The following is a 12,916-nucleotide window of genomic DNA, read 5'->3' as shown; positions in this document are numbered from 1 at the left end:
GGAAGATTGGGGTCATTTTGTTATCAGCCTTTCCTTTTAAGCACTTTTCCTGGTTCAGGCCTGAGTTCTCTTAGTACAAAACCACACCCTGATTTATAGTGACCACCCAGTACGTTACCCAAATCCCCATCTCCACAGATTAAGCCACAAACAAGCAAACACTATATGCAGAAATTACTGAGCAGCTCTGGGATTCAGGGCTCCCCCATTTTTTTTAAACTAAGTTTCTCCTATTGGTCTATGGAAGTGAGTGGCTGGGGGAAGGTAGAGAGGCAATCTACACCCCTGGAGCAAGTTTGTTATCTGCTGCTTTTTTATATGTAAATGGACTACTCAAAGCCTCAGATACTGTCCTAGGCACTAGGTACAACAGCAGTCTGACTGGGGGCATGCCCTACTGTTTCTATGACTGGCTTCTCACAATTCACAAATGTCCTTGTCTGAAACGGCTGTGCCTGGCATCCTAGTCCATGCATCCTTTTTATATATATCTTTGATGGCTTATATGTTGTCAATAAACCCTATATTGTTAGCTTTAAGTAGTATGTGTCTACAAAGGAATATACATATTTATATATGTATATATACATATGTGCATATACATACATACACACATTATCTCAGACATCATGGTTTTACAGGGAAATGTAAGTCAGTCTTTACAAAAGGGAAACCAAGAGAACTTAAAAATTACTTCAGCTACCAAATGCTTAATCTTCTGTCTCTAAGAGGTGTGGCAACCAAGGGCAACATGATTTAAAACAGAAACTTGTTTGTAAATATAATATAAAGGAGGAGGATAGAAGCTTATGAGCAGTATTATTTCATAAAACAGTGAGAAGCACTGGAGAAAAAACCAGAAAATTTAGCAAGAGACCCCATCAAACTAGATCATAAAAAGAGTATTTAAGGATAAATCTGAAAAGAGGAAAGAGGGGGAGGGGGTCAGGGATTGAAAAAAAAAATCTGCCAAGATGACTGTACTCAGTGAGTCTTTCCATCAGTGAGAACAGGGTCATGACATCTGGAATCTAACAGTATGATACTGAATCGTCTGTACAACAAAGTGAAATGAGAAGGATGGTGAGAGCAGCTGACCACACACAAAGGAACTCTGGGACAGAGACAACACAATTTCCAGAAGAGCAAACATTTGTCAACTGAGTCAAGTAGGTATGGACCCAGACACTGCCAAGTGGTGATTGCTTCCCCTCTCTGACCCGGAAGTTCTTCAGGTAAACCTGCCTTGGTTTTGTAGCATGGATCATGTGAAGACTAACTTAGAACGAGAAACTCCCCCTTCTTGAAATCAAAACTCAGCCTGAACGAATTCCCTGAAGTGCCTGAGCTCAAGGCTGAAGAACAAAGGGCCTCAAGCAAGAAGGGGAGGTGGAGATCCCTGGCGCCCTCATGGGAGCCCAGACTCAGAGACTTAGAGCTTGAAAGGATCTCAGAAGCCATCTAACCCAACCCCCTCATCTTACAGAAGAGGAAACAAGTTCAGGGAGAAGACACTTGTACAAGAGTATACAGACATTAAGTAGCAGAACCAGGTTAGATCCCAGGTCTCCAAATCTAGCTCCCCTTCTATTACAATACACCACTTCTTACTGTGTTGCAAGGGGCCCAGCTTACCTCCCACAAATACATCAGCAAATTGTCTTCTTCCACCTTGCCCCCACATACTCTTCCATTTAATGACACTGGCTTCCTTGCTGTTCCTCCAACAAGACCCTTCATTTCCCAATTCCAGGCATTTTCCCTGCTTCTCTCCCATGCCCAGAATTCTCTCCTTTCTCCCCTCCTTGTCTTGTTCTTCCTGCCTTAAATCTCGCCTTTCCCAATCCCTCTTAAGGCTAATGCCTTAGTGCTCTGACTAGCTCCAGTTCATCCTGTACATAGCTTGTTCATATAGAGGTTTATGTATGTCATCTCCCCCATTCGACTTTGAGCTGCTTCAGAGAAGAGACTGGTTCTTGACTGTCTTCGTATCCCCTGACACATTTTGTTTAGTCATTTCAGTCACGTCCGACTCTTCATGACCCCATTTGGAGTTTTCCTGGCAAAGATGCTGGAGGGGTTTGCCGTTTCCTTCTCCAGCTCATTTTGCAAATGAGGAAACTGAGGCAAACAGGATTAAGTGACTTGAGCAAGGTCACACAGCTAGTAAGTATCTGAAGCCAGATTTGAACTCAGGAAGACAAGTCTTCCTGACTCCAGGCCCAGCAGTCTTTCTACCAGGCCACCTAGTTGCCCAACCATTTCTGGGGGAGAGAGGAATTTAAGTGAAACAACATTACAGGGGGCCAGTTTGTCCCATAAGAGCAATAACATGAACAGGTCAAACAACATTAGACTCCAGGGTGGAGGAAGGGGAAAGGGTAATAGAATGTTTCAGTGAGGTTAAGTTACAATGTATTGATTTCTTTATTACAAAATTATATTAGTCAAGGCCATATCAGAATTCAGGGTATCTCTTTCCTCTCAGCAAAGAAGCAGAGGACTATGGGACAGGTCATTTCATATACTGGCAGATGTACCCATAGTATCAGTTGTTGCTGCTTAACTGTTGTTCCTGTGTTATAAGGAAGGGGTCAGATGATAGGGGGAGCTAAACCCCAAAGCGGCAATAATGGAAAACCAAAAGTCATCAACCCAACTCCTTTTGTAGACAGCAAAATGTAGAGTGTGCCAGTTTACAGAACAAGCAGTGAGTGCACACGCATCAGGCACACACATCCATCCCCTCCCTGTTGTGCACCCGGGGCTCAGTCAAAACAATGATTCACTCATTGCTTGCAAAGAGATCCCTAGTTCATCACTGCAAACCACAGAAATGTAAAACCCCAAGAATGCCCAGGGGATTTCCCATAGTGGAATACAATTTTTCCTTCTGGTGCATCTTACGGTTCAGTTACTCCACAAAAATTCATGAATCATCTGGTATGTGCTAAGCTGTATCCTAGGTGCTGGGGACAATACAATGATATAGGGCTTGAAAGATTGCAAAATGCCTCATATATGTAATGCCTGCCCAGCAAGCCATGTCTTTTCTTTAGCATTTGCCTGTTCTCTTCCTTTCCTAAGATTATTTCTACAGTTAAGTTTTCCTCTGAACAAAAGCACTTGCCCTTGGTGGTAAAGAATTGGTCACTGGAGGTAGAAAGGAAGGTGGGTGCAAAGCCCTACTTGCCTATTCAAGGCATGGGCAGGCACTGAGTTGAACTCAGAGAGTTCAGTCTCTATGTTAACCACCAGGTGAAACTCTCAAGTTTATAAGCCCAGACGTCTTTCATGTATGCCCAGATGGAGAGGGCCTGTTTGAAGATCTGTACAAGTCCTGGGAAGTCCATCTAGACCCTGATGGCTTCCCGTCCAAGGCCGCCATTTATCCTACATGGGATATCCACATCATGGCAGGAACAGAGCAATCTGTAATGCTGTAAGTAAGGTGGGTTTTAGTGTGTGTAAGGTGGTTTTTTGTTATTCTTTCTTATAGTTTAGTTCCCAGGATCCTTGACCATAATGATATCTTGTTCCCAGGTGATAGATATGAGTTCTCATGATCATGGTTCAAAATATCTCCACCAAGCTTGCACAGCATTATGTAATGATAAATAACATAAACATTTATGCTAAAATTTATAAATATCCACTGTGAATGTACAGTGAGATATAATGGTGAGATAATATAAACTCGTGAGGCTATTGCTGGCAATATGCCTTTTTTGTCTGATGTCCTATAAAGCAGGTGGACACTGGTCAGTGAGTGGGGAAGTCTTAGGGTTGAATGCACAAGCTAGAATGCTGTGTGTTCCTTGATTGGCCCCCATCAAGGCTTGGGGGAAATCTGTGTTTGCCTCAACTGGCCCCCATTGAGACTTGAGGGGATTTAGGGGATGCGCAAGCTGTGCCTGTCTCAATTGACCCCATCAAGAAGTGGGGTAGTTGTCCCACCCTTCTCGCCAGCCCCAGCAAACCCTCTTGTAAGAAGAATAGACTAGAATAAAGAGAGATTCGTAACCCCTCCAAAGCTGTCTTCCTGTCCTTCCTGTCTGACCAGATCAAGAGTGAACCTGTGCTAGCAGCCCTCCTGTGTGTTAATCTGTCTTACAAATGTTCATGCTCTCAGCTTCCTAACCACTGCTCAGATCCTATCTTATTTATTCCAGGGTTTAAAATATAAAGACTGTTATTATAAAATATTTCATTTATAGATATTATATGTGTATATACATACATACACATACACACATATATTTTACCAAATTGGGCTCAGCCCCATTTCCCACTAAGATTTTTGCCTCCTGAACATCACATGATCCAAAGAAATAAGACTCACATTTTTGAGCTTAGCAAAATATCCAGTACATAGTAGGTGCTTAATAATTGCTTAATAGCTTGACTTTATAGATTCTGGTACATTTATTAATGGACTTTAATGTTAAAAATATATATATCACCAAAACTTCCAGCCCACTGGCAACCTGCTTACTTGGGAGATCTGAACTCCCAGCTTCACTAAGGGAACAGACATGCCTAGAGGCTATAGTCTATTGAGAGTTATCAGGTAGAGAGTTATGACTGCCCGTCTCACAAGCAAAAGAGGGGGAAGGCCAACCTCACCGCACCACAAGTGGGGACTCCCTACTGCTTCAAGGCCATGGCCAATTCTTGGCCAAGTGCCAAACCAATGGCCTCTGCTTCTGAACACTCTCTCTGATGTTTCCATCAGCATCACTAGTTGCCCTGATGTGGATTCTCTAAGGGTTAAAAATAATATTAAGCTTCACTTTTTCAGTACCCGGAGAGGCCGCTCCTGAGCCTGAGGGCATCCTGGAATCTCTTCCCCTAATCTTGAGTTACCATAAAACTTTCCCCTTATCCTGGACCATAAAATTCCTTGTTTCCCTACCCCCATTCTGGATTATAAAATTTCCCCCTGCCTCCCTTATCCTGTCCTTATAAAAACAAGGCTCTGTCCCTCTGTAAACTACTAGTCCTTCTTCCAGGGCTAGCCTGCTGCTTTTGAGTCAATAAAGCTCCCAATGACTACAAAGAAGGTCTAAGTGAATTCTTTCACATTTGAACCTGCTCTCCCAACTCTGACCTCATCAGCCCCTTCGTAAAGCCCATGACCCATCTTAACCTGGCTTCCCATACTTGTCCTCTTCCTGGCCTTGCTGCTAGGTTTTCGGTGGCCATAGACTCCTGAGCAGGTTAAAAGCTGCCACATCTCATCCACTGGTGGGTGCCCAGGTTGGGGAGCAGAAGGAAGCCCCTGACCAGAAGGCAGAATGCTCCCCAACCCTGCAACAGGCAGAAAGCTTATGGACCATCCAGCTTCCCTCTCCTCTGGGCATTCCACAAAGCAAGGAAGCTCAGTTGTCTTTTTAAAGAGACTGTTTATCTCCATAGCACAACAATTAAAGCAGTTTTGGCAACCTCTGCTCAAGCCGATACCCTGAGGCTACACAAGTCACCAATACTTCCCCTTAGTGCCTTCCAAATACCAGGGAATGCTAAAGAAAAGGCAAGCCTAGCCAAGCCAGCATTGCATGTACCTGAGTTCATGTGAACTTCACAACAGTCTCCTGAGGTCTGTCCTTCAGCTATTGTTCTCTCTTTACAAATGAGGCCCAGAGCTGAGGCCCAGAAAGGTTAAGTCACTTGTCTTCAGTCACACAGCTTGCTGTTCTTCAGCCATTTCATTCACGTCCAACTCTTCATAACTCCATTTGGGATTTTCTTGGCAAAGAAACTAAAGTGGTTTGCCATTTCCTTCTCCAGCTCATTTTACAGATGAGGAAACTGAGGCAAAGAGGGTTAAGTGGCTTGCTCAGGGTCACACAGTCAGTCAGTACCAAAGCCAGATTTTGACCTCAGGTCTTCCTGACTCTGGTTTCAGCTGTCCGTCCACTCTAGCATGCTGCTTTTCATGAAGAAGACCCAATCCCTGCCCTTATGGAGCTGGTGCAACCACTTGGTAATTATTCATAGTTACCAATAATAACAATATAGAAAATCAGAATAGAAAAACGAAAGGAGAGGAGAAAAATGAATTAACCTTTACCCTTCTGCTTACCCAACCACCTGTTGGACATTTCCACCTCGTATTCTGTCCAGCTCAACGTATCCCAAACGGAAATTATTCATTATATTCCTTCTCTAAAGGCACTATTCCTCCAGACTTCTCTATGTCTGTCCCCGTGCTTCAGGTCCCCATTATCCTACTCTCTTACCTCTGTCCCACCCCCAGCCCCAGATCCAATCTATTGACAAATTGCCACCATGATACCCCTCTTATTTATCCCCTTCCATCCACCTACAGGAGTGGCACTTAAATTCAGAGACTTATGAGCCATCACCTCAACTGTCACAACATCCTGCTAATTAGATTCCCAGTTTCCAGTCTCCTCCACACAGCGGCCAAATTCATCTTCCTAAAGCAAAAGTCTAACTATGTCAGTTCACCGTTCAAGAAGCTTCCCTGGCTCCCTATTGCCTCCAACATAGACTAGCTAAAAGCTACTCAGCTCGGCATTCGAGGATCTTCACAATCTGACTCCAACCCACCTTCGCAAGCATACTGCGTGTCACTCACTCCCCTCCATATACTCTACTTACCAGCCAAACAGATCTCCTTGCTAGTTTTCAAATTCAACATTTCATCTGCCATCTTGGAACTTTTACCCTGGCTGCCTCTCCTGCCTGCAATCCACTGCCTCCTCAACTCCATCTCTTAAAAATCAGTCCCTAGCTTTCTCCAAGGCTAAGATCAGCAGGTGGAAAAAGTCTTTAGTGGACTGGCTGCCCTTTCGCACTGGTACACCCGTGAACAGACGCTGCCTAAGAGCTGGTTTTGCCCAACTTCTCAAAGGGTTGCCTCATCTGAGCTTGTGAGCAGAGAATTCTTTCAGGAACTTTTGGAGGAGAAGACACTGAAAGAAAAGCTAGCCCCAGACAGGGATCCATGCTTTTGCAGGAAGATCTCTTCCCGGCCTGGGGAAGAAGGGGATTTTCCTTCCACTCCCTCTGCCCTTTTAACAACTATGATGGCTACATATTCATGAAAGGGAGAGCTCATATTTGGTTAGAATGTAAATTCCTTTGAGTATTAGACCAATTTTACTTGTTTGTATGCCTGATGCCTAGCACGGAGCCTAGTAGGAGCTTAATAAATACTTTGATGTAGATGCATCTGAAGGCCCTGGATACATTTTGTGCTTTGTAGTTCTTTCCTCGGGCCACAGGTGACACAAGAAATGACTTTTGGGGATTCCAGTACTGTTGGGAGCCAGTTGGGGCCCCATGAGTTCAAGAGGTGGAAGCAGGGACGTGACTGTGGATTGTGTGCATTTCGGGAATGAGGGAGAAGGAGGGCACTAACATAGACTATAGCAGCTAAGGCACCATCAAGGTCCAGCATGTGAGATGGAGGGAGTGGAAACCCAGAGCTCTCTAGAGATCTCCTTCTGGGGAGGTCACTGAGAGGGAGAGAGAAGAGTGCTCAGGCACAGGGCTCATGACTGAGTTGCTCGTAGCCCAGGACCCCCACACAGAGGATACAATAAAAAGGTTGGAGCCTGTCTAGGACAGGAGTTCTAACCCAGGCACCTGAGCTCCTGAAGGAGAGAGCCTGCAAATAGGGATGGGGGGGCAGACCCTAAGCAACCTAACCACCATCCCCCCAGGCTGCTTCCCTGCCCTGCCTCCCCCTCCCCCAGCCCCACTTAGACCCTTGGTCAGGATGAGACATATGCAGGGAAACAGATGCATCAGAGCAGGCAGGCTCAGAGATAGCCTGAGAAACTCTCCCAAGCCTCTCTTTGTCTGTTCCTCAGGCACAAGGACAACTATGCCCCCTTCCTCCATTGTTTCCAGGGAAGCAGAAGGAAACTCTGGCCTTCCTGGGGTGGGACCAAAGCAGTCCTTGCACTGCCCATGTGGGATTTCACTCACGGCATAGGGAATTCCTAGGGACCAAACCCGCTCCACCAATGCAGGTGAAGCCTGCTCTGTAACTTTCCATCTTGGAGGTGCCTGATGGCGCTGAACTGGTCCAGGGTCACACAGCCAGGCTATGTCAAAGGTATCACAGGAAGCCAGGGCTTCTCTCTGAGACCAGTCCCCTAACCACTACACCACACTGTTTCTCACAGGGGTTCTTAACCTGGGGTCCTTGAACTTTCAAATTAGATAGAGATATAGATAACTCTTTCTTAATATAATTGGCTTCCTTTGTAATTCTTTGCATTTTATTTTCTGCATTTCAAAACATGATTCTTTTGAAGGGGCCCACGGGCTCCATCAGACCATTATGTGTCTGGACCAAGGGACCAGGACACACAAAAAAAGTTAATCTCTACAATCAAAACCAGAGACTAAAGTGGATTCCAGACAAAAGCACTGAAAGCAAAGAGATCCTTCAAACATTTATATCTGCCACATTGGATAAATTTGGGACAAGATGAGACTCTGTCTGGGCAGCTAGGTGGCACAATGGATAGAGTGCCTGAGTTCAAATCCAGCCTCAGACACTTACCTGCTGTGTGATCCTGGGCAAGTCACTTAACCTTATTTGCCTCAGTTTCCTCATCTGTAAAATGAGGAGAAGGAAATGACAAGCCACTCCAATATCTTTGCTAAGAAAACCCCAAATGGGATCACAAAGAGTCAGATACAACTGAAAAAAATGACTAAACAAGAAAAACCTGTCCATTCCCAGATGAAGAGGAGAATTTGTATACCTATCTGCAACTGCCTTTGTGAGTGCCTCCACACACCTGAATTCTCTCTTCTCCCTGGCCTCACAGTCTCCAGCTTCCTGTGAAGCACAGCCCATATGCTACCCAGAAGGTTTCCAGATCCCTTTCCTTTTGAGTGTTCTCTCCCTTTTGGAATGGCACAGTACATAAGGCTCTGAATCCTGAGTTAAAAAGACTTGAGTTCAAATCTAGCCTCAGACCCTCTAGTCGTGTAACCCTGAGCAAATTGCTTCACCTCTGTCTGCCTCAACTTCGTAACTAAAATGCAGATTCCAATAGTACATATCTTCCAAGGCTGTTGTGAAGATCAACTGAAATGATATTTCTGAAGCACTTTGTAAACATTAAAGTACTGCATAAATGCTAGCTGCTATTACATTGTGGTTGTACACACACAACAGAATGCAAGCTCCTTGGGGGCAGAGACTGTTTGGTGCGGTTCTTCTTCTCTCCCCAGACCCTATCCCAGTCCCCTTGCACATAGTAGGAGCTCAATGATAGTGAACTAAATTTAAAGAGAAGGGAACTCCAAAAGACTCATGATGGAAAAAGCCATCCACGTCCAGAGAAGGAATTATGGAGTCTGAATGCAGATTGAAGCGAACTATTTGCTCTCTCTCTCTCTCTTTTTTTTTTCTTTCCTTTTTAGTTTCATTTCTTCTTTCTCACGATTCATTCCGTTGGTTGTGATTCTTCTTTACAACTTGACTATTGTGAAAATATGTTTAATGTGAAGGTGTACATAGAACCTACATCGGATTACATGCCGTCTTGGTGGGGAGCGGGGAGGAGAGGGAGGGGAAGAAAATTTGAAATTCAAAAACTTGTGGAACTGAGTGTTGTAAACTAAAAATAAAAAACCAATTTTAGAAAAAAGAGGGGAAGGAACATTAGAACTGCAATTTGAGTGAAAGTGCATTTGTTGACCAAACTTTGTATACTAAACCCATTCCTCACAACTCTTACCAAAAAAGTTCAATTTTTAAACACCAAAAAAAAATAACTCTATTTGTTTATTATTCAAAAGGAAAGCAGCACACCGCCCTCTCCCCCCACCCCCCAGGTTTACCTAATGCTTTCTTTTCCTGCTGTAGCAACAAGAGAACCAGAACAGGAGATTGTTTTCTTGTCCCTTAAAATGACATGCTTAAAAGCTCACCTTGGATTCTCTGTAATGTCTTTATGATTTCATGTCCAGATCACCATAATGTTAACAGGATTTCTTTATGGGGTAGGAGAGGAAGGGAGGAGGCAGAGTGAGGTCCTCAGAGGGTAGGATTATCAAGCTGAATTTGGAGATTTGTCCCAAATATCTGTATTCGTGCATTCACTTAAGAACTTAAGAAAAAAATTAATGCAATGCTTGAACCGGGTAGCCTGGCAGTAACTTTGGGGCAGAGAGAGACAGAGACATAGAGAGAGGAGGAGGAAGAGGATTCTCTTCCCCCTCGTGTCCCCACTCTACTCTCAAGAGAAAGTATTTGTCTTTCTAACTTGTGAACATTATGTGATTGAAGCAGGGGAAGAAAGCTGTTTTTCCCAGCCTCTGAAGTGGCATCTTGGGATGGTTCCCGGCTTTTCAAACAGTTACCTCTGACAGCCTGAAAGGCAGGGAGAAATGTCAGCTCAAAGAGAACATTTCCTAAAGAAATAAAGATAGAAACTTTCAGACAAGGCCAGGCCATCTTGACAAGCCACACTTCGGCTGAGGGGAGGGAGGGTCGGAGACACAAATGTTTGCCCACTGGCTGGAGGCTGCTGGGCTTAAACAGTAAGATGAGGAGGGCCACCAGGCAGAAACCGACAAGCGGTGTAGGGGGGGGGGGGGGGAGGGAGGGAGATGCGCCTTTTCCAGTGGAGCCAGGGCAGAGAGCGGTGCGGAAAAGGAAAGATTCATGTGCCTACCCCCTGGAATCCAGTCAGAGGACTTTATCTTGCTTACTGGGAAGGGTATCACGGAAATCTGAATTAAAGATGATTTGGTTGTTTTTTGAAAACCCAAATAATAATGTGGGGGACAGAGAAAGGCTCATTCCCTTCCAGCTTATCTTAAAACCTACTCATTAGAGCTTCCTTATTCAACCTCAGTCAGCCTAAGCCTTCCACAGCTGCCTGGGGGCCCCCGGGCAGAGCCCGGCTTCTCTCTTACCTCCATTTGGGAAGCAGCCCCAAGGACATTCTGCAATGAAAGGCTCCAGGGGAACAAAGAGCTGCCTGTGTTCGAATCAGCCTGTGGCTGGAGCGCCAGTAGACTGCGCCTAGGTGTCCAGCCTGGGAGGAAAGACCTCGCCAGCCTGGGGCGGGTTCAGAGAGGCGGGGTGTGGCTGGAGAAGCTAGAGATGGAGCTTTAATCACCTGGGAGAGCCCAAGGTGGGGCTCAAGGCCAAGATGGGGCGCTCCTTCCATTTTTCTCGGAACCCCAAAGCCAGGACCTTTTAATTTCACTCTTCCGAAGATGAGAAATTTAGCTCTGAAAGGAACCTCAGAGGTCATTCAGTCCAACACCCTTGTTTTACAAGTGAGAAAACCGAAGTATAGAGAAAGTGAAGTGACTTTCCCAAGGTCACGTAGCTAGTAAGTGTCAAAGAGGACCTGACAATTGCTGACCCTTTGATTCCAAGTCCAGGAGCATCCTTCCATGGCACCAGGCTTTACTTAATGTAAAACTGCGGGAAGAATGGCATTTTAAATAGCAATTTAAAGTTTGCAAAGCCCATTACAAAAATTAATTCCATTCCAAAACGAGCAATCTGCCAGGTACTGCCCAGGTGAGGAGAAGAGGAAGGAAGGGTAAGCAATATGTTTATGGGGGGGGGGGTGGACAGAAGGGAGGTAGAGGAGAGGGAGAGAGGGAGGGAGAGAAAAAGAGAGGAAAGGAGGAAGTGAGGGGGAGAGAGAGGGAGAGAGATAGAGGGACAGACAGAGGAATAGAGACAGACACAGAGAGAGAGATAAAGAGAGAGAGTCATTTATAAGACATCAGTAATACCCCTAAGGATGTAAGGCAAGAATCTAATAATTCTTTATTATCTCACTGGAGAGGTGGCAGATAGAATGCTGGACTTGGAGTGACTTGGAATCAGGAAGACCTGGGTTCCAATTTCACCTCTAATACTTCCTGCCTGTGAGCAAATCACTGAACTTCTCTCATCTTCAATTTACTCATCTGTAAAATGGAGATAATAGCCTCATAGGATCTGGAAGGATGATCAAGTAAGATCATATTTGAAAAGTGCTTTACAAACCTTAAACTCTAGAGAAATGCTAATGTTGATGATGATGGTGATGGTTATGGTGGCGATGGTGGTGGTCGTGGTGGCGATGATGGTGGTGGTGATAATAATGATGATGGTAGTGGTGGTGGTGGTGGTGGTGGTAGTGATAGTGGTGGTAGTAGTGATGGTGATGATGGTGGTGGAGGTGATGATAATTATGATGGTGATGGTGGTGGTGGTGGTAGTGATAGTGATGGTGGTGGCGATGACAATGTGGAAACCAGTCTCTGTCCACTAAGAGCTTACATACTATTGTCCACACAAACTGCACCAATAAGCAAACCAATAAATCAACCTAAAATATATACAACATAGCTTGGGAGGGAGAGAATGCTAACAATTGAGGTGATCAGGAATGACGATGTAGGAGCTAGAGTTTGAACTGATCTTTGATCCCTTGGATTCCAAGAGGCAAAGATAAGAAAGGAGAACATTCAAGGCATAGGGGGTAGCCTATGCAAAAGCATAAAGTGGTAGATGTACTACTGTATAAAGACAAGAGCAAGCAGGCCAGTCTGCCTGGGATATAGTGTGCATAAACGTGTTTTAAAGGCATTTGCATTTCTCCTACAGGCAGTAGGGAGCCATTGAAACTTAATGAGCAGGAGAATGGCAGGGTTAGGCTGGTGTTTTGAGAGTATCAATTCTGGCATGGTGTGAAGGATGGACTGAAGAGCAGAGAGATGCAAGGTAGGAAGATCTATTAGGATATTATCAGGGTGATTGATCAGAGGTGATGATGTCCTGAACTAAGGTGATAGTGGTGAAAGTAGACAAGTTTAGATTTAGGAAATGCCATAGAGAGAAAATTGACAGGGCTTGGCCACTGGCTAGATATGGGAGGGGGTGCAGGAGAGCAAAGTGCCTGAGAGA

General features: G+C 44.9%; 1 protein-coding gene across 1 annotated transcript in view; it reads right to left on the bottom strand.

Moving 5' to 3' along the window:
• Positions 1–12,916, bottom strand: part of GAL3ST2 (galactose-3-O-sulfotransferase 2) — a 75,659-nt gene that overhangs the window by 32,161 nt on the left and 30,582 nt on the right. Inside the window, exon 2 of the mRNA XM_036755839.1 lies at positions 10,918–11,123. Within this exon, the coding sequence (XP_036611734.1) occupies positions 10,918–11,123 (206 nt within the window). The remainder of the gene's footprint in view (positions 1–10,917; positions 11,124–12,916) is intronic.

The sequence above is a fragment of the Trichosurus vulpecula genome, chromosome 4, assembly GCF_011100635.1.
Source record: "Trichosurus vulpecula isolate mTriVul1 chromosome 4, mTriVul1.pri, whole genome shotgun sequence".
NCBI lineage: Eukaryota > Metazoa > Chordata > Mammalia > Diprotodontia > Phalangeridae > Trichosurus > Trichosurus vulpecula.
This window is presented reverse-complemented; position numbering and strand designations above follow the sequence as displayed.